This window comes from Augochlora pura, chromosome 3 (assembly GCF_028453695.1).
Source record: "Augochlora pura isolate Apur16 chromosome 3, APUR_v2.2.1, whole genome shotgun sequence".
Lineage (NCBI taxonomy): Eukaryota > Metazoa > Arthropoda > Insecta > Hymenoptera > Halictidae > Augochlora > Augochlora pura.
Window position 1 is genome coordinate 24,438,153 of NC_135774.1, and position 23,656 is coordinate 24,461,808.

A 23,656-nucleotide genomic window follows, 5' to 3' on the forward strand; every position below is an offset into this window, starting at 1 on the left:
TTCAAAGAACATATCTAAACTAATCAGTGAAACTTGTCACACGAACAGTATAATACTCAATGCACCACACGATAAAATAAAATATACACAATATACTGCGGAATAGAGTGAATGAAGATTTAGCTCGACAGGAAAGTCTAAAGTGCGACGTGAAAGCCCTGTGAGAACGGTTTATTTAGACAGCACAGGTGGAAAATAATTATGCCAGGTTAGGTGCTCTTCGAGAGCATGTAACTTCACTCGGATGCGCACGCCTCCGAGAACGACAGAGACGCGCACACAAGTAATCCGAGTCGGCAAGTTGGACGGGCCGGTGTATTTTTCGATTCAGCGACAAAACTTGTCCGTTGATATTGAATGATGCAATTCCGTTACGAAAACACGAACGGGTATATATCGCCCTCCCCGGTAGTAGTGCGCCGAAGTCTTATTTAAATCCGACAAAGGAGGGAGGGGGCTGTCCTCGATCGACGTCTCTCCGACGGGCCTTTCGAATTTCTGCGAGCAAGTGTGTATCGAGAATCGACAGAACGTTGCATCGGTGAATGCGCGGCAAAGAGTGACGCGGCGCCGGTCGAAGGGAAACGTCTGAACGGTATTCGGAGAATCTGCCTATAACACAACGGCTGCCTGACAACGGGAATTGCGATCGGTCAGCTCCTCGTTCATTTTCCACGTGCTTGGCCTTAAACGCCGTTTAATTGCCGCCGGTACGTTTCATCGTGCGGTCACTCCGAGTTGTGTTTCCCCACTCCCCCTCTCCCCCCGAACAGGCCGGTGTAATTGTTGCCGTTACGTTTCGGCAAAACGAAATAATCGCGCGCGCAACACCGTTGTTACCGTGGGGAACTTCGCGCTGCCGAACAACGCCGGGGATACGCCGTCCATTTAATCCCGCATTAAAACACCGGAGTGCATCAGTTATTCACGCGCCCCCGAAGATTACGCGCGGTTATTTGGCTCGAATCGGTATGTATTGATTGACTCTGCATCCTTCGCTAATTTGTACTACTTGACAATACCCTTGACAATATATCGCGATACAAAACTCTGCACATTTCTTCGCTGATTAACAAACTATGAAGAAACATCTATGCAAAAGGTAAATAACTGAGCTTTAAATATTATTCTACATACGAAGGATCGTCAAATATGAACAAAATCGCGGTAGAGATTGTTATTTTAATTTCATTCTTCAATTTTCCATTTAATATTACTGTTAAAATGTTATTACGAATTTTCCATTTCAAAATTTCAAAACGATACCGTAGAATTTATTGCGTCGACTGGTTAACGAAGAATAATTTTAATTGAATATATTTGATTTTTAAAATTATAATGATAATATTGAATTAATTTTAATTGCAAAGTGTAATGATCTAGAAATTTATTTTATACAATTCCGCGAACCGTTCGTTTATCAGATTTTTTCGCAAGCGACTTTTTCCGTCGCGTTTTAATGAATTACATATGACGTGGGAGGTTATTCTTTGAACGGGATTTTTATAATAGAGCCAGGAACAATGTATTTTTAAATTGTCCAACGGTGCTTCGAAAGATCCACCCATTAACAAAACAAATGTTCCACGTGGGAGGATAAAACTTCGGCGCGCGGGCTTCTACAGACGGAACTTTCCGTGAAAGTAGACGGGCTGTTATGTTCGAAGCTTAAAATTTAAACACGCGTTACGAAGTTTCGGGGCACGAGGAAAAGTCATATCATGCGCGCTCGTATTTCAAAGTTTATTCTACAGAATGTTCCTAAGCGGCCGGAACACGAGGGTTCTAGGTCAAATACTATCGGGAAAAACACGTTGCCGCGGCAATAAGTCTTTTCGCGTTGAAAAAAAATCGTATCCGAAGATTTTATGACCTTCGGATCGGTAGAACACTGAGATAAATGTGATACACGTTTTTTCATTTCATCAAGATGTACTCTGTTGTATTTTTACAGAAACAAATTACAAATTATTCTTAATTTGTATAATCATTTTTTAAGAGCGATTATAATATAATACAATCATTTTTTACAAAACGATCGACAAGTAAAAAATAGATGCGACGTTAAATGTTTAAATAAGAGAAAAGGAAATGAAAGAAATATAGCTCGTCGAAAAAAATTGCCAACAAAATTTTTGAAAATACGAGTATATTTAATAATTGAATATAATAATGTCTAAAAGAACAACGGTGCTTTTCGACACGTCTACGTCTAATAGTTCAATTAAAACTATTTCAAATAAATGATGAATATAAATATCTAATTTACCAATTACTTTAGAATTTGACATTTATGCTTCAGTTTTTAGAATTTCCAAGGGATACTAAGAAAAATTAGCAATTCTTGTATTTGTGGGTGCAAGAAAAGAGCGCGTCGTATTCTCCATAGAAATTCGTAGACTAGAACACCATTACAACGAAGTGGAAGCATATCGAACACGATATCAAAGGACATTCTCGGTTCCCTTTGAGCTTCGCAGCACCCTCACACAATATATTCCCGTATATCCGGGGCGTACCCTGTAGACATATACGTACCTAAGGCGCTGTTAATAATCAAGATAGTCGTTGTTTCATATATGTCCTTAATATGCGTCATCACTTCTAATATAATATCGCGAGCATTATGCTGGAACTTCCGTTGAATGTTCTCTATCGCGTTAAAGTAATTTATTGGAGCATAATATATATGACGAACTTGGGGCGACGAGGAGCTCCCATACGCGGCCATATTTGCAGGCACCAAGTAACTTCTTTAATATCGAACTGCCACTCGAATTTCATAATCGTTGCTTTCGAATAGGATTCTAGATCCGAGGAACTGAATTATGTTGTCCGAGCAGATAAAAATCTTGCCAAGGTGTATAAAAGATTAATCGTGTCTTCGTCTATCGTTTTATACCAATAAGTAAATAATAAAAGTGGAAGAAGTTATTTATTCCATTTCTGTCATTATGTAATGTTGTTTTACCATATAATGATATCATATCGCAATATATAACTTCTGAAACATGTCGATATGTTTCAGGAATGGTAATTTGCTATAGGTAATTACTGACAACGAATGGAAAAATTAAATAGAAATAATAGATAGAAATACTGATTTCAAATTGATTATATATTAACTAGTATTAGTAGAAATTATATAGAAGTGTTCCATTTAACTCTAATTGCTTGAAAACTAATTTCGCTGAAAAACAATTCTAATTTCCATAAATCTACGTGACTAGTTATAGTATTCTGTTATTATAGTAGCTCACGTCGATGTAAAGGGTAAAATTATAATCTATAATATAAGTCTTTATGTATAGTTAATTTTAAAATATTGCTAATAACCTCGCAGTTAATACAACCACGCTAAAATAAATAAACTTATAATAGTGATAATAATAATGATATTAAATCGTCTAAACAGTCCGTGTAAAACGATCCTAATCGCTGAACGAAACCCAAGACAACGCGAAACTTCGAGCCGTCGTCATCGAACGGCGCGCGACACCGAAAGTCATTTGTCCGCGGTGAAAGAAAAAAAAAAAGAAAAAGCATCGCCGCAGAAAAGTGTCTCAAGTGCTTTCGCTTTATAACCGGCGACTACGGGCGTAGTGCCGCGTAGCGAAGGTGCATTCAAATGCAGAAGGGGATTTCGTTGAATAGGACGAGAGGAGAGTCCCGCGCAACCAACATCTGATTTTCCTGGCCAGTTTCCTTCCAATCATCCGAGTGGATTGGTTGAAATTTTCCTTGAGCGTCACACACGGCCAGCATCCTTCCCTTCCCCATCGTATTCATTCGGCGTGTGCAACAAACGCGCCCGCGCGCGCGCACACACAGTTTCTCGCGCACGTAACCGCCGAACCGTATGCGCGTGTAATAATATTCTTTTATATCGTCGCTACTCTCGGGTACGGGGGCCGCTTGGCTCGAACGCGTGCTCGAAAATTGTACGTTTGCTTATTAAAACCGGCCCCCGCATAGTGGAACAATTGTGGGCGGGGGTACTATCGGGAGGGAGGGGAGGGAATAAAGCAGCGTGCACATGCAAATTAAGGTGGGCATGTACCGGCGAAATACACACGGGTCTACGGTTTACGTGTGTGGGCTAGGTCTTCCTGTGAACTCGCGCCCCTCCCTGCGAAAGAAGAAACAAAAGGTAACGACGGCGTCGGTGTCTCGGATAGGGTAATCGAATTTCCCTCCGTGTCAGGAATTCTTTGGAACGGATGATTCCCGATTTAAATACGGGCGATCGTAGAGCGGCTTCGGATGCTCTGCCACTGTCTACGTGGGTGAACGTTAAATGAAATATTAGATGTGGGAATAAGTGGGAATGTGGTGAGAAATTTGTTAGGAATTAAATGGGGACTGACGTATTTAACATGAATTTAGCTAAATTATTATTAATTATTATTTTCCATTTTTCGGTAGCTGTATTAAATCATTCAGCAGCACGATTTGTTTAATCACATTTTTTATAATGATTATGTGCTAATTTTTAATAAAATATTGGAATAATTGTGTATAACAGGTGTTCTGATATACGAGTAGAATATCTATTATATTTTAATTAATTGTCGCGTTTAAATTATTTATATATCGTAATGTATCTATTCTTTGTTAATTTTATTGAAACACCAAATGATAATGCTTGAAATAGTTGTATTTGTTTCTGCAATTTTATAAAAATGATAAAAGTGCAAGAGAAGATATACGCTGTAAGTAGTATAAGACATGATAAGTCAGACACACGCTTACATACATACATTCTGGCAAATACAGAAGAAAAATTACTTGAAATAATAGAATAATTTCTTCTAATCTATTTTCAAAGTATTATTTAATTAACACAATATAATATCTTCGATACATAAATAAATAAAATCATACAATGACAACAAATCAAAAAATAAAACATCCCTGACAAGCAGACGTGTTTAACACTGGGTTCAACCGTAGGTACCCATCAAAATAACAAATTATAAAGATACATCTCCCAGTTATTCACCCAGCGCACGAGTCACTCACGGCAAGCGTTACAATAACGCCGCTCGAAAATCAGAATAGAAGTCTTATCGTCACTTCCATGAGCCAACAATAAAACAGCCGCTTTCGGCGCTCCGTAAATCCAGCGTTAAAGAATCGCGAAGCAAGAAGAGGTTCCCGAACGCCGCCGGAAAAATCAACAAACTTCCCCAGCAAGCGGCTGGACGCGTCCAAGAATTTCTCCTAACAAATTTCGTCGACGCCGCTCGTAAACTACCAACAGCTCGAGGACTCGATAACGTAACATAATTCCTCGTCTGGCTGTTAAGATAAAATCGAGGCTGCGATATTTCTCTTCGGTGCCTGGCGGGACGCGCGCCGTCGCTGAGAAATAGAGGGAAAAAGGGGAGAGGAAGACAGAGAAGTAGAGACAGAGAAAGAGAGAGAAAGACAGAGAAATAGAGACAGAGAAATAGAGATAGAGTAAGAAAGACAGAGAGAGACAGAAAAATATAAACAGAGAGAGAGAGAGAGAGAGAGAGCAATAGAGGCAGAGAAATAGAGATAGAGTGAGAAAGACAGAGAAATAGAGAGACAGAGAGAGACGGAAAAATATAGACAGAGAGAGAGAGAGAGAGAGAGAGAAATAGAGATGGAGTGAGAAAGACAGAGAAATAGAGACAGAGAGAGAGACGAGACAGAAAAATATAGACACAGAGAGAGAAATAGAGATAGAGTGAGAAAGGCAGAGAAATAGAGAGACAGAAAAATAGAGAGACAGAGAAATAGAGACAGAGGGAGAAAGACAGAGAGAGACAGAGAAATAGAAACAGAGAGAAATAGGGATAGGGTGAGAAAGACAGAAAAATAGAGAGAGAGAGAGAGAGAGAGGGAAAGGCAGAGAAATAAAGACAGAGAAATAAAGAAGGAGGAGAGAGAAAGCCTCAGTGAGGGAGAGAGCATGGAAAAGGGTGGAGGGTGAGAGAGAAGGAGGCAGAGGCCGAAGAGAATCATGGACGCGGACGAAACACAAGGATTTCGCGTCGGTGGGATCCGAGGGGAAAAACGAAGGTCACGATCGAGGAATGTCAAGCCCGGCGTCGGGGGGTTATTGCGCAAAGTTATGTGGTAGTGCGGCGACTGTTGAATATGAAATTGGACAATACGCGTAGGCGAGAGGGTTTTGGCAGGGCGAGAGAGCGGGCGCGGTGGGGACGGGGGGAGGGCAAGGGGCTGGGAGAAAGCGTGCTGGGAAAAATGCATCTTGATTTCTGTGTTTCTAACGGGACGTGAAATCAGTGGTGAATGGAAATACACGGTGGTCCCCGAGGGCGAAGCTTCTTTTGTCGGGGAAATGAAAAGTTTTCCCATTGAATATGTTTTACGCCACGCGACGCTGACGCGCGGACGCGCCCGAACGCCGCCGCGCGGACCGGCGCGTGCGAACCGAGCGTGTAAGTAGCACCGGAACGCGAGAAACTGTTCGATTAGCCCCGCGCGAGTAGAGAAGCTAATTATCGTGCCGAGCTGGCAGTGTCCAAGAGTTCTCGCTGCTGGACAAAATATTAATTGATAGAAATAATTGCTGGACTATAGCAATTTAGATAATATTTCTTAAGGAGTCAAAGTATCTTTTGTGAATATAAATTTTCACAACAGCTATCTCCTATTAATAAAAAGAGAAAAAAAAGAAAATTCTGGAGCCAATTACTGTGTGCCTATGATCTACAAAAATCACTTACCGTGTCTGAGTTACTGTGCTCCTACCCTGAATACTAAGCCTCAATAACTATGCATGGTACATATTTAATACTTGACACACTATCATAAATTTAATATAATTTTAATAATATAAAATTAATTAATATAAAAATAAAAAAGTAAAAAATTTCATATTATAATAAAGTCTCTTAAAAGCTTGTATAAGAGATGATCGCGTCAACAAAATTTCGCATTTACATTTCGTCTCTTTAAACATACGCCAGAGAGATAACATGACAGGAGTAATTGGCTACCCAACGGTAAACCGGCTTCAGTATCCGAGATCGCGGTAATGGAGCGAGATTAACTTCTTTCGAAATCTTTCCGAATCGCGCGGGTCCCTAAGTCACGGGATTCCTCGCATACTGCAGTTCGCGCTCAGCTATCGTCGACCTTATCTCCTGGAGCTCTAGCTCCAGGAATTATAGCGTGGGAAGGAATTACCTTCCTTCAGCTCCTTCATTGTCGATCGTGTCAAAGTCGTCCCCGAGATTCCCGGGAATAACCGAGCACAACCCGGCTTGAAATTCGATGCTCTCCGCGCTCTGATTGTTAATATGAATTTACAAGTCGGGAATTATTGATCCCGGGCCTCGCATGGAATTATTTATATCATGACGTTGCGATGTATCCGCGTCGCGAACGCGAAAGTATTTTTATCACGAAGCGGATTACTATGAATCAAATAGAAAATCATGCAACGTTGGAAATAATTAATCCGTTTGAATGAGATTTGATGGAAATTCTATGGACGCGCGCGCGTTAAACCAGAATCGGTAACTTTGAAAACACCCGCGGATCCGTTTTTCCTGTCACGTATAGTTTCCCGTGTAATTCCGCCCCGAATCGCTGAAACTCGCTCTGTTTGAAATGGAACATCAATATTTCAAATGAAGTACGATATTTGTTTGCAAATGGAGTGTTAATATGCTGACCGATTACTGCTCGACACTCAAACGGGATGTTCCAGATATCAAGTATCCCAGAAAATCAACAAGCTCGCATGTTAGGTAATATATAATATTGTAATGATCCTCGAACATCGCTTCGTGTTACTTTTGTTACTAAGAAACGTTAGACGATGGAGAAGAACAAATTGCATGTTACAATTTAGTATAAAAATTACTGTTAACGTGCTCCGAGTGAAAAGGATCAATAACATACGGTATTTATTTATGAGAATATGGAGAAATACATGTTTAAATATTTACAATTTTTCTTTTTGTTCAACAAGCTTTGATACGAATTATGCAACTGTACGAGCCGCATGAATAATTTTAATACTATTCCAAAAGGAGATGAAATTCATCGTTCCCATACATTTCGAGCATCCAGTGCCATGCTCAATTAATATTACATCATGAACGATGTATCATGTTAATCTAATTAAATATTATATACGTTAATACATATTTCCAGATTATGATCGCGACTCTAACAGGCTTAATATGCGGAGCGATATATAATTTAAGCGAAGGCATTAAAAATACTTTTGCAAAGCCTTTTAATAACTCTCGGTTGTCAATAACGTTCTGTATTTTCTAAAATAATGTTAAAGTTATTGATAAAGGGCGAAGGGCCGCGCTAATGGAAACCGAAGTACAGAAAATTTTGCCCGGGGACTGGAACACCCCCGGTTCACGGCTTCCGAGTTAAGAAAGGGTCAAGACTTTCCTGGAGCCATCTCGACCGCACTACAGCAAGTCAAGATCCGATAAGTGCCGTTCCGTAGAACGCTTGTGGAACAACTGAACTATTTCTGGATCGTATTGCTTTGACGAGGGTCTATCTTCCAAATAGAAATGCGAATGCGATTCTCCTATGGATTTCGAAATAGTGTTTATTTTCATGCGATTCCGGATAACAGTTCTACCTTTTCTATCTTTTCGTTTATAGAGACAGTGGAGATAATACTTATTATTTTACTAGCAATAATTATTTTAAATTAAATAGTTACGTAAAAGCGAAAAGAACAAAAATAAATAATAATAGCAGTAATAATTAGATTGCGGATTTTATGCATCTATGAAAACATGTATAAAATAGTGAACAAATTCAGAGAAAATATTGACATGTTACTTACGGGCATACGAACTTATTAAAATTATTTAATAGAGAAACGTATCTGCCTTCCACATCTCGTAATTGATAATTTCTATATTGCATAAAGATCCATGATTTAGTAATAATATAATACTATACGATGCTAGAAATAATTCGCTTTCATAAAGGTCGGTAAACCAGCACGCCAATTATACCAATACTGCATGACATTGAGCGTCCTAACACAAAAAACCTAAATATTTACCTTTGACGCGTATAAACAGACCGCGCTGAACAGAGCCCTTCCAGAAGCGTGCGGAAGCTGTAACACATTGACCTCATAATACAGTTATTAAAATCAATTTAAGAGTCTTTCATAAAAATACCCAGCACCATAGTGTAACAGAGGAACAATGAGTGACGCGACAAGTAGGTTTGTAATCAAAATGACGAAAGGTGCAGACGAATACAGTCTTTTCATCGTTACAAAATAATTAACCGGCGTTACTCTTGGGATTCGATCGGTTCAGCGCTGAGCGACGCGGCGCAAGTTAACGCAGAACTTCGCCGCGAATAAATTGGATCGAAGAGCGGCCATAATTCGCGGCAGATGGTATCAGACGGGGGACGGCTTCGTCTCGAGAAGAAGACGGACGAAAGCGCGCGCGCGCGGCGACTGTTTATCCCGGAATTCATCGGCTCGTTATTATCGGGAGTTTTCATCTGGTTCGAGCTCGTTTCGGCGCGCAGAGGCGAGCCTGCACGCGATCGTGATCTCGTCACCGTTGCAGACTTCCAATTATTTGATATACGAGAATGTTCTGTTAGCTCGTTCTCTTTTTTTATTTTCTCTCTCTCTCCGTCCGTTTTACTCGCTGCACCGACGTGCGGCAACGTGACCGTGCGCCGCTATATAATGCAACGAACGAGATGGATGGGCGCGCGCGACTACACGCGAGGCGAGTGGCCGTCTCGCGCGCGAGTGGAAAGAAATTGGAAACATAGAATAAGTATTTCCGCGGGAGGCTTCGTTTTCGGCTAAATGGAATTTGTGCAGTCACGAGTAGCCAGTGTTTTCGGACGCGTCCGGTTAACAGGCTCGCGCGGCGAGGAATAATGAAACGAAACAGTCGAGCGCCACTTTGGAAGTGCCGTGCAGAAGTGACTTTTCCTCTTTACGAACCGCGTACTTAACCTCTTAGGCGCGGCTGGATTTTACGCAAATATAGTGTTTCATAACTAAATTACCATTTTTCTTAATATATATTTTTTATATTACCTTTTAGTATTAATTAAATATATTCTTTTCTTAGTGTATTGTACCTACACACATTCACTTTAATCGTTCACTTTAATGAGTAATAAAACAATTGAGTAAAGCACGAAACATTCACGGAAGCCATTATAGTGGCGTCTCGTGCCTAAGAGGTTAAATGACTGCTTACGCGTGCTCGTGTATCCCTGCTACTTTCATGTGTTATATTTTGGCTCTGGTTACCTTTATTCAGAGAAAGATTCATTGAAACTTTTCAGCAAATGATTTTATCTTTAATTTTTACCGATCCCTTTCTACACGAGTTTCGCCGCTTAACCTCTCAGGCACGACGCACCATTCTAGTGGCTTTCGCGGATGTTTCGTATTTTACTCAATTGTATTATTAATTGTTTAAGTAAACGATTAAAGTAAAAGTGTATAAGTAATAGGGTTCGTTCATCGGTCCAAGACACTACGAAAAAGTTGGAAGCATAAACATTTAATTGCTGATTCTCTAATTTTTTAGGTTAGACGACCACGTGTATATATTGTATATAGTCACAATTATCTCTGCAATAATAATAATAATAATAATAATAATAATAATCTAAACTCCCATTTTTTAGACGAATCAAATTGTAACAAAAAATTTCACTACATCTGCCGTTAATTATTTAAATATTCACAGTTTTATGACAATTGCTTCGTTTCATGGTTCCTTTAAAATTACGGAAGATTTTTCAATCTCACGATTCCTATTGAAACAGTAATTCCAATTACAAACGTCGCGTTCCTTGTAATTGTTACAGGAAAATATCATCGCGTTCGGTAAGCATCGTACGTCGCTTGTGCAAACACGTGAATCGCAAACGACTGAATAGATTGATTGAATATTTTGATAAAAAGCAACCTGTAAGTATTAAGCAGAAATCGAATTTCCATATCGGTAATTTGATCGAGTCCCGAGCAAAAGCAAACATCCCGTCGGAATTTGCAAATTTTTCCGTAAATATCCTTTTAAATATTCGTGTATAATAAATATGCATTCACCTTCCGCGGTGCTCTCTCGTGCGTCGTGGCGCGCGCGCGCTCGAAGGCTTTTTCCCCGAATAAATTTGTATATTGGAAAAGGTATTATTCATCCTCTTTAACGAAAAATTCGACAGCGCGTGTATTTACGCGCCATTATCGATTTCAATCGGCGTGTAAATTTCAAATAATCTGTTACGCGGGCTGCCGAGACTTCAATTTCGCGATGGACACCTATTGTGCGATACGTCACTGTCCTCGCCGCCATTGAGCCGTGTACGTCGCTGTTTGGCAGGTTGCTATAGTTCGGGGATGTCGTACGTTGAAAGTGGAGTACCGCGAGAAATTCTATCGTTTGGAATTAAATTTTCTTTCGGTATAACATAATTATGCTTGTCGAACGTGAGACAGAACATAAATTAGAGATTCTTCGTTTAACTTCTTGCACTATAATAACGAGTCAGACTCGTGATAAAGATTCCACGCAAAATCTACTAAATTAACCCCTTGCACTATGACATCTTTTAGAACTGCATTGATTAGCACTTTTTCGTCCTTAATAATTTCCTTGAAGGAACGATTGTCTTAATTTACTTTCAATCCCAGATTCTTATGACGGACGATTCAAATTTTCTTTCGATTTAATAGAAACAATTGGCAGTCGTATTTATTAAATTATGTAAGAAATGTTAAAGGGGTTAATCAATTATTAATCTCTTCTAAATCGAAACCAAATTGAATTCTTCTGTTATTAAAGTCTAGAAACGGAAATAAATAAAGATAACACGGAAGACAAAAATTATCTGGTCCTATTAAAAGACAGTATTAAGGACAAATAAGAGCTAATCAACGCAGCGTGGAAGAAGTCGTAGTACAAGTATTTAATCGTATCTTCCAGAACTCTTACTTTACCAGTTCATAAAATCCTAACTATTTAAACCAAGAAATGAATTTCTTTCATTTCATCCCTATTATTTATATCTAAGATAAACGCTTAAATGTTAACAACTTTAGACAATTTTACAATCTTCTTCTTCGCGTCGACTACGACTACGGAAAGTAACAGATTGCTCATTGAGCGGCCACTTAATCCACGCAGGATAAGTTTCCCAATTCAACGGAAACGGAACGGAACAATTAAGTATGGGGAATTAGCGCGATTCGTTATCTTTAAATTAATGCTCGCCGTTAACGCGACCTTAGCACCAATTCGCCGCGCACAAATTGTGCCGTTACATCGTGAAAAAGTTAGAATATTTCAGGGGCCGCGACGCACGCGCATCCGAGAACGGCGTTTCTTGCAGGACATGATAAATCCTCCACTCGAAAAGAAGGTATAGATCTTTTGTGTCGTCCCTTTTTGCCAGCGCCGGTTTTACGCAACATTCGTACTTATTATAGTCGGTTCAGCGATCCCGACGTCGGCGGCGGCGGCGGCGGCGCTAGCACGAAAATTTAGTGACTCCTTGAAATATAGTCGCAGGTCCCGTCTTTGTGTTTCGTTACATTCGTTACGCATTGGAGCGTACCGTCCTAACGAACCGCCTGATTCCTTGGCGAAACGTTAAACCTCCCTTGACGAACACAGGGCCCCTCTGAACCCATACTTTGTTCGCCGGGCAATTTAATCTCGGCAGATCCGTTGCCTATCAAAAGGAACGATTGCGTCGCAAATAAAACGAAAATAGACGGTGCTCTCGCGAGAATTTAAAAATAGCAGTGCCACTGAGTTAAAGATAATTGCTGGTTATAATACCACACCGATTTAATTATTACAATATTAACACGTTGACGCCGGCGCGGATATTCGCGGTCCGTTCCGTGCGGCGGCGCTTCAACTAGCGGTCCGCTGCATGGGGCGGCGTGGCACCAAATTATACTGTTTAATGCTTGCGCTCTAATACCCACTACCTGATTCGAATAGACTGAATTTCCAAAATTCTGACGTGGCCCGCGGGTGGTCTAACCTGCTGATAGGACCCGCGGTGGCCAGTCGCTTGATCCTTTAGCCGAAGAACTTCTCACTAAGAGAACATATATTTGCGGTACAGTGAAAATGAACAGAAAATTTCTACCGCCGCAAGCAAAACAAAAACATAAACGCGGCGACATTATATCTCTTGAAAATCGGAACGGCGTGAAATTTTTGAAGTGGACCGACAAAAGACCCCTGTGCATGTTAACCACTTCGAAATCTCACAATTGCGCTATTATTCGTGGCAAAGGTGATAAATTAAAACCAGATACCGTTTTTTCTTACAATAGTGCGAAAAAGGGAGTTGATATATCTGATCAGATGTGTTCCTATTATAAATCTTTACGGAAAACAGTAAAATGGTATCGAAAAGTTGTCATGGAGCTAATATGCGGGACCTCTTTAGTAAATGCGTGGTACATCCACAAAAAGTGGGGAACCAAACGTTACAAAATTTTAAAATTTAGAGAAAAAATTATTGATTTTCTATTGGAAAGTGTTGAGAATCCCCCTAGTGAAGAACTAATAGTAAGGAGACGGAAAAAACATTTTTTAAGTTCATACCAAGGATCCGCGAGGAAGATGAGGAAAAGATGTAAAGAGTGTTACAAACGCTTAACAAACTTAAAAGGAATACAGTATGCCGCAAACAAAACAAAAAAAGTAATGACCTTTTGTAGCAGTTGTCCGAATAAGCCGGCACTTTGTTTGAAATGTTTTAAAAAATTGCATCGGAAACATAAATAGATATTTTAAATGTATTGATTAAATTATAAGTTGTGTATCTTGTGTTCAATGTTTGATTATAAGGTAGAAATGTTAATGTATAATGTTAAATCAATAAAATTACATTTTGTACTACGTATTTTTTGATATACAAACGTGGCCCATCGGTGGGTCAGGCCGCCCCATGGGACAGTCTAGCATGGGCCACCGGTGGGTCAGGCCGCCCCATGGAACAGACAAGCATGGGCCACCGGTGGCCCATGCCGGCGTCAACGTGTTAAAGCTTATACAGTCTAGTCAGTCTTTTTTTTATGTGTCTTTTTTTGTGCGATTCTTTTTCTGTGCGGCATATGAATATCGACATATTGAATTTAAAATAAATAAAAAAAAGACAGTTTATTATAGTTGATTTTTGAGATAAATCAACTGTAGTATCTTCGAGTGACGAAAGCGATTACGAGTAGTATTGAATTATGTATATTTTGAAAATTTCTCCACGTTTCAAATTAGAAATCAAAATTTTTTAAAATGTTTCAATGTCTATCTTAATTATTTATTTTGTTTGGAAAGCACTTTCTTGCCATTTCGTGAAGCTTTGACATGTTTTCTAAGTGAGACTTTTTTTATGCGGCCCCTCTCTACCGCATAGAAAAAATTTTCTTTAATATGTTGTGAAAAATTATTTCTTATAGCTATTTATGAAGTTTCTGAATATCTTTTTTTATGCATCCACCGTATAGTACAGACCTAGCACCAAGCGATTACCATGTTTATCTTGCATTGCAAAACTTCCTTAGCGATAAGAAATTGGCATCGAGAAAAGATTGTAAAAGTCGATTACAAGAGTTTTTCGCAAATAGGGGCAAAGACTTCTACGAGAGAGGCAAACTAAATCGGACAATCGGAAACATGTTAAATAAAGTCTTGAAGTTCGCGTAAAAATAATGGATTTCTTTCTCCCAAACCTAATATACATAATATAAATTATATAAATTGTAACGTCGCTCGGATATTATATAAATATTAATAATTATCGCAGTTATAATATTACGTAAATTCTTGTTTTCACTAAATTTCAGATTTCGCAGAGTCGAATAAGTACATAGCAGTGCTCGAACGATTCATATTTATGCGTTAATGAATTTTCGTAGTTCAGGACAAGTATTCTATGACTGTATGAACGCTGTACAGGCGCACCAACACCGGCGCGTTGGTTCGCCTTTGAACGAAACAGCACGGTAATACGTGGCAAGTTCCAAAGATAATATTGTTTATCAGTTCGCGAGTTTGCGTCCGTAATCAGAGTCGCAGAAAACTTGCGATCGCTAAAGGGGACCGTTTGAAGAGAGTTTAACGACGCGATGCGTCTGATCCCCATCGCCAGATCGGCGGGTTTCAACGTTCAACTTGAAATCCGCGCCGCGGAGATCGCTAACGAGTAATTCGAAAAAAATCACTCGTCCATTATTATCGGCTGGAATCCCGCCTGCTATTATCTTCCGATCGATATCGCCGTTGGGGGGGGAGTCGCGCGCTACAAAGGGCCCCGGCCCGCTGCAATAACCACTTTAGAGTAACGGCAAAAAATTATCATGGTTTCATACGTGGCGCGTGTAACGAGCAGATCAAACCGATTCGATTCGGCTACCTAACGACGGGGCCGGAACGTCGGATCGCTTCAGGAATCGGCGGATGGAAAAGCCTTTGCGATTCAATGACTGGCCGATTGATATCCTCGCCCTTGCACTTCTGTTATTTTTTTGCGGCGATATCGCCAGCTCGAGCTCGCAAATGAAAGTATTAGCCCCGTTCGAGATAGACGGCGTTGATTAAATGTCAATGACACTTCGCGCGCGGAAAATATAAAAATTGCCTCTCATTCAAAATTAACATTGCTAATATAATCAATGATAGACGATTAATATTAATAATAAATAATATGGGATTCTAATGTTACCAATAAATAATATAGAACTCCGATATTACGTATAAATAATACAAAAGGTCTAGTATCACCAGGAAATATTACAGAAGCAATATTCAAATATGTTAAATACAATATGAAATAAAGTTAAATTATACCGAATTTTTAATAAAAGCTTAAACAGGAATTCCAATGTATAATGTCTAAATTTAATGCAATAATTTCGTACGATATTCTACTACCCTGCAAGGTGTACAAAATGTCTGCCGTAACATTTGCATGCTAGAAACTGCTCATCCTATCATTTTCTAGCAATCGGGTTGCTTCGAGTTCATCGATTTTTATAAATACAACAATTTCCGACCACTGTTCGTCTATTTTATGATTACTTTGAGCAACGCGGCTCGTTTCATTTGCGCGGCCATCGGTCGGAAATAGCACGCAACCAATATCATAGCCCTTAAATGCCTCCCCCATTCGCTGGATTTAGCACGCGCGGACTATTTGCTATTTCACAAGTTGAAATTCCGGCGGAAGCGGCGCCATTTTGACTTCATCGAAGATATGCCCGCCGATGCGAACGCTTAAGCTGAACGATATTCTGGCAACAGACTTCCCGTATGGAAATTCGGGATCCTTATGAGCGTGCCACTTGGTGCACAGATTTCGTGGGAGCATATGTTATAGCTAAGTGGAAATAGAACGGTTCCACGGTAGCTACATTTTTCCTATGTTAGTAGTAAAACATCGTCGAAACGTGACTCAGGCGCTATCCAATCAGTCGTGCAAATATAATAATTAACTCTAATTTTTTGTATTACAATCTCGAACGAATAGATGGACTCTTAACAGAGAAGCTCTGCAAGTTTGCATTTTTAAGGAACGAATAAGGAACAGATCATTTTAATCAACATTTTGAATAAATATATCGCTGCTTATATACAACATAAAAATAGTCGAAGCTCCATACTTTCCTTGATAATTTAAAAAGGTTGAGAACATTGGTCCAGTGACTATGCTGCATGAAAGAAGCTCTAGTCAAAAAATTTACTCATTTCTCTGTGTAAAAATTTATTCTACCAAAACATGGTGCATCAGAGAATTTTCCAGACTTTTGCACAAAATAAAAATTGACAAATAGCCAAGTAGAAATATTTAACAAATTGAAGACAACGATACTGTACTTTTAATGCTTGGCGCCACTTTCAATCAGTTTTGATCAAAAATCGATAAAATCCGCCATCCGCTCGGAAACAACATTCCCTAAATGGAAACCGTGCGCGGTGAATATTAAATTAACTTAGAAAAGTGAAGCGACGCGGTACACGAGGCCGCGTCGGCTGCGGAACTTCCACCGTGTCAAGCCGAACATTGTAATCAGTCTAGACCGATCGCGACAGGTAGGACAGCTATTATGACCGATGGCGTACGTCGGGGTCCCGGCCTTGAACAAGCAGGCTATAATAAACGCTCCAATCACTCTGCCCCGGCTGTTTCTGGCGTGTCTTGTAACCGTGATAAAAGATACGCCGCCGTAAAACCGGGACGGGATCGTTTCGCTCCGGAATTACACGATCTCGTAGATCGCCGGCGACGAAACAATGAACGGATACCCGGGTTGATGAACACTAGAAATATGCGGAAAAGCGCGTGGCGCGACGCGCGTCGCCCGACAGTATCGTCGGATCGACGGTATTGGATCGTGACGAATCACGTTCGCAGTCGACGGAGGATTAAAATTTCGAAGCGCATTGTCCGCGCTGAATTTTCGGACGAACAGTTCAATTGATGCCCGCATTCCCGACAACTAAGCTACGCTGATGGAATAAGCTGCGCGAATTAAATTACTCGAAAGCGTACAGGGTGTCCCAGAAATGTCGAACAATTCGAGAAGGTCGTTTGGAGCAAGTTGTTCCTTTAGATAAATTTTCTCCGAAGCGTCGTAAACGAGTTATTAACGAAAATCATTGGCCAATGAGCAGCGAGCTCCACTGGCGCGAGGTGACGGAGCCAACGACTCCCATTGGTCAATGCTTTTTGTTAATAACTCGTGAACGATGCCTCGGAGAAAATTTTTGTAAAGGAAAAAGTTGCTTAAAATGATCCGAGGTATTTTAGAATTGTTAGGTAATTTTGGTATACCCTGTATATATAGTTGCAGAGAATTCTCGCTTCGAGTTTCGTGCTGCAGTCCAAGAGCCTAGTTAGTGCGCCAATTTGTAACCAAAGAAATTGTACACATTAAGTTCCAGGTAATTCGCTCGATAATCCGCGCACTTGCGGAACCATCCGCGGGAACTTCTGAATGGTATACGAAAAAATAGGTGCCTCCACTTTAATTAGATGCCAGACCATTGCGTGCTCGTCAATTTCGTGTCCGCGTCGAGCCCTCTTCAGATTCCGTTACTCGTCGTATAATAAGCTCGTTACACGGCTTCGCATAGAATCTAACGCGACGCCGAATAATTTTTGATCGTTACGCGAGTCTTGAGTTATTCGCGTGCTGAAGTTGCAGTCCAATCGAAGGCGGCTGATTACACCAAGACTCACCATGGAATCGTAAAGATTGAATTTAGTATAGTAAATGATTAATTTCTACTACGATAGATTTTGCGGTCAGTGCTCGATCAATGAACGTGACGTCGACGAACCTTAAGCTAGCAAAGCATTTCGCTCCTCTGACACAATTTTGGGAAGTACAATAATTAGAAGAAAGTTTCGCTGTATACTGTTTGAGTTCAGCCTTCCGTGGTTTACTTCGGACAAGCGCATCAAATCAAGGAAGTGCCCGCGTGCTACGATAAATTCAGTTTGCTTAAGAAGATTCGCTTGCAAAATGAAAATTTTTCATTTGCTATTTCGAGTCTTGGATAATATTTGGAATCTTTGTTAAATACGGGACAATTCGTTTCCATTGAAAATTTGTTCATTCGATATTTCGAGACGTATAAAATGTCGATAACAATAATGAAATCAAAAAGATATCAAATCATGAGATAAATTCTACCGATTTCAGAAAATTGAAAGTTTTTCTTCGATGGATGAATTCAAGTCTTGTAAAACATTTATAATAGTTATCGAATGAAAAAGGTATGTATTAAGTCCAATTTAAATAAAATTTCCATTTTCTACGTCGAGTCGTCCGAGCTGTTTGTAATATTAAATAAAATAATATCACGCGGGAATTAGACACCGCTAGCTCCTGTTACTTCCAGCCGCGACTTTTCGATGGTTTTCGCGGAACAATCGCGCACAATGGAATCCGATCAACGGAAGTAAACGAAAAAGTCGGGCGGCGAGCGACCGGCCGGGGCGGTCCCGACCTGTTTCGTCGTCGCATCAAAAAGTAATTAACGCGGGGACGTCCGCGGCGAAACATTTTAAAATATGAAGCCGTTTTACGGGTTGCATTCACGCGGACGCGGGGCGTCGTATTTCTCTTCGAAATCAGAAGTTTTGCCCGCGCGTGTCGACTGCATCCCCCGCGGATCAGAAAAGGTCGAACTTTATTAATTAAACTCCCTGTATGTTTCCGAACGGCGCCGGCGGAGTTCTAATTGTCTGTGAATTGGCGTCGTTAGCCGCCCTCGAAATCCGAAGGGATACGCAAAAGTGATTCCGATACAGAAATCGTAAATCACGGCGCGCGCGCCGAGCACCGAAGCCGGTTGTCACGAGCGAGTTAATCGCTTTAGCGAAAAGATTCCCGCCCCCTCCGGTAACGCGGTCCCTATTTATTCACGCCCATCGTTTAAGAGTAATCTCTATTCAATGCGACGCTAATTGTCGTAAACCGATTATCTTTAATAGTCCCGGCTTCCGCAGGAAACCGTGCAAACTGTCAGCACAAGAAATTATAAAATATCCTGCGGAGTTAATGTACCAATTACTTGCCGCCTTCAGCTTGTCACGTGACTTTAATTAATCATCTCAGAAGTGTTCTAGCTTAACAATCATTCCAATACGCCGCATGCTTGACATCTATGCGATTGAAAAATAGTAAATATTGTTCATCGCTAATTAATTGAAAATTTATAAAGACTTGCCTGCAACTGTTGTTTAAATATCGTCGCGTGTCGCAAATCCCGTTCTAAGTTACAAGAACGATTACAGGGGAAAATTCTAATATCATTGGAATTTTCAAAGCGTGACGTTTAACGGTATCGGCAAAGTCTTTCAACTTTTCAGACGGTATATGCAAACTAGTGTCGGAGCGTGCCACGTGGGACATGCAAGTATGCAATTTGGAACACTTGTACATGCTCCTAATTTCGAACAACCCCACCCGCAAGTACTAAACCCCATTACCGATTCGATGTGTTCGAATTCGGTATATACGCGAGTTTACCGTACACTACGGGGACCATCAACCCTAATTAGAATTTCGAGTTCTCTTGACTATGAATAAATAAATTATGAGGGCAAGGTGTGCGCTGCCAGCCGGGCGTCACGCGCGAAGTATTCTATTTATTCCCGTGGAAGTTCGTACAGTAATCGATTCGATCCATTGTCGTCTAAATATATTAGCTTGGGGAGAAAATTTCTGTGATTTTGTCAACATTTTCTACGACAGGCCCACCTGTACGAGGCGCATCTTTAACATGAAAAATACCTAAACGGAATCGACGAAACTAAAATTGCGCTTAATTGGCTGTTACAGTATCGGGACCATAAACACCATTCACAATTTCAGTCGCTTGGCTTGCATTTTCAACTTTATCAAAGAAAAAATTGTAAAATGTACCGAATTTTCTCTATGCCGACTTCCATTTTGAACACCCTGTAGCTCGCAACTGAATGGATCGAACAAAAAACAGAAAAAGTATTTTTGTAGTGCGAAATGTCACTTTTCCAACGAGCATAAATCTGAAATTGTTTGATCGATACTTTAACAGTTATCGATCACTGCAGCCGTCTACCGAAAAAAATAATGGATCACTTTTTCCCCAACCTAATATCAACGTCCGGAACTATAGCGTTCGTCTTGTTGCAAGTCGAACGTTTTATTCGCCGGCTTAATATTTGAACAGCGACATCAACAGGACGGGTTGATTAAACGCGTCGATTTTAGCGCGGCGTATTATGCGCTTATTCTGATTGCAAGACTTAACCGACTGGACGTCTATTAATGGGTGGTCTGAGGCTCGGACTTATTGAGATGACGCCTATTAATATTCCGTCGCGGAAGAATTCGTCGAGAGATCCTTATCAATTACGTGATTACCACCGATTGGAAATATTCTCGGATTTGAGGGAGGGAGGAGAATGCTATAATTTATTAACATCTGCTTTACGAAATGCGTAAAAGTTATTTATATATATATATTTAAATGCGTAAGAAATTATTCAGCTCACGATCATTGGCATTATATACATAAATTCATAGAAAATCGATTTCATAATTCATTCGTCATACGTTATAATAAAAATCGCTAAAATTCTAAATAAATTAGTGCTTGTTATTTTTATGGAACAATATTAAACAGTTTTCTTTAGAACTCCGTAAATCTGGTTCTGACTATAAAATACTTACTTAACAACGTCAACTAAAATATATTATTTAAAAAGTATTTCGTCACGTTATTATTATATCAATGAATATTACGTGGAGTCTTGGATTGGTATTTATCGTTCATCTATGCGACTCGAAATCTGCAATGCAATTTTCAGACGAGACAATTGAAACGGGAGAAGCGCGGCTCTCTCGCAACACCATTTATTCAATTACACGAAACACAACATTTCAAGGAAACGTAAAAATGCGTAGCACCGCATTAACGATTTTATCAGCGTCTCGTTCGCGTTCCATTAAAATGTTGCGGAACGAATGCGAGTTTATTCTGCACAGGTGCGCGACGCAACGGGGGGGGGGGGGGGGGGATCAAAGCGTAACATTTACGCGCGGCAATTCCCGTAACAAGAGAAAGGTGAAAGCGCCCGTTGTCTTCGCGCGACAACCGCGACAGCTTGGTAAAAATTCGCGCCAGAACAGGGGAATACCCTTCGCATAATAATTTCCTCAATTCGACTAATTGGTGCAGTGATATAATGGGTACCGTTGCGGTTTACCCTCGGCACAGTTACACGCGTTTATTGAAACAGTTGCAACTGAACGTTAATCGGATTACCGGGCATCAAGCCTCTCCCGCGCGCGTTTTGTACGCCATTGAACGGCGCCGAGCAAATACTGTTGTTGACGGCCCGTTTGATTTTCCTGTACTTTCAGGTGCGAAGGTGTGGACTCGTTAGTGGCGTACGTGCACATAGACGGGAAGAAGGAGAAAATAGATTCGTTCTGCGGTGAAATGCCATCACGACCTATCATGAGCAACGGACCACAACTTTCCTTGGAATTCCACGGCATCACGTCCTCCCGCCATTTTCGGGGTTTCAAAGCGATGTACAGTTTCACCGAGAGTGAGTACGATTAATCATTCTATTTATCCATTCGTCTCATTATGCGCGACTGCGGGGGAAACATGCCATTGTTGGCCGGGATCAACGGGACGCTGGACCGCGGGGAATTTGTACGGCACTGGCAAAAAGCAAATTAAGTAGTTTGTCGTTGACAACTTCCATATACTGTTGTTCCGTGAGAATTTTACTTTGTTCACGGGCTTAAACAATACTTGAAACGACGAAGCAAGTGCGACGATGAAATTCGTTCATTTTTACGAAGATCCAGCAAAACTTTTCAGATCGCTTTAACCCCTTAACGCGCAGAAACGTATTAACACAGGCGTGCAAAACCGGCCAAAATGTGCAGAACCGTATATATACGGTCGGCGTCGCAACTTATGTCGCTGAAATGTTCAGATTCGAATATATCCGGGCATTAAAAATAACTTAATGAAAACCAAGGAAAACATTCAATTTATTGATATTCATCAAATATTTTTCAGTTTTTTTTTTCGTCTCCTCCTTCTCCTTCAAAATAGTAACTGGTAGTTGAAAAACAGTACGATGGGTACAAAATTCGATCTGAAACGCGATTCAATATTCACTATAACTATTTATCCACTATTTTTATTGAATTTTTAGTAATTTTTGCATTTTTTAAAAATATCTATTGAAATTAAGGTCCAAACATGTATTTTCTTAGATACAAAAAATTGATTTTTTTTGGTCGGTTTTTTTTAAAAAAATTGTGCATTAAGGGGTTAACAACGCAAACAATGAATGCATCGACGGGGTAATTACAAGACCGCCGCGTACCGTGATACGAAAAATTCGATACGGATGAGACAACGTCCATTAAGCTTCTTGCACGATGAAAAATCTGACGCGCGTAACAGGCCGCGGGCGAATCATTTGCAAAAATTTATAGGCTCGTGAATATGTAAAACAATGAATAATAGATGATTCGAAAATAATATTCGCCGGGCCGGTCCATGATTTGTCAGCAAACGCGTGTAATCAATTAATCGTTGGGAACGTGACTGTGCATGAAAGCCCGCGGTCCGGTAATATTCTACATACAATCCGCGCGGCCCGAAGGTCCCGCTTGATTTAAACTATTGTCCCTCTTTCGGCGCAACAAATGTTATCGTTAACTCGGAACAAGGAACCAACGCCCAAGTGCGAACGCGTCGTATTTTTCGGCGGTTCGCGCACGAGCGGCGCGCACGGAAATATTTGATACGTATTTCTTTTTTTTTCCGCCCCGTGCCGTATCCGCGCTGAGAGGGCGAAACTACCCTTCAAAGTTCGGCCCGAAAAACCTGGTTTACCATGTGACTCGAAAGCTAATAGAGATAGAGAGAGAGAGAGAGAGATAGAGAGAAAAAATGCCACGCGGAAAAAGTTCTCTGTTATTATGTAAAGGGAGCCCCCGCCGGCGGTCGGACGGTCTCTCTTCGGCTTCTCAAATAATTACACAGGACGAATTGTTGTCGCAAAACTTTTAATTGCCGCGGATCACGTTTACAAATATTTGACTCTTCCCGGTGTCGGAGGAAATCCT

At 40.5% G+C, this 23,656-nt stretch overlaps 1 protein-coding gene across 1 annotated transcript in view; it reads left to right on the forward strand.

Annotated features, from left to right (window-relative positions):
• Positions 1–23,656, forward strand: part of Sol1 (CUB domain-containing protein Sol1) — an 802,928-nt gene that overhangs the window by 736,674 nt on the left and 42,598 nt on the right. The window contains exon 10 of the mRNA XM_078176633.1: positions 21,920–22,110. Within this exon, the coding sequence (XP_078032759.1) occupies positions 21,920–22,110 (191 nt within the window). The remainder of the gene's footprint in view (positions 1–21,919; positions 22,111–23,656) is intronic.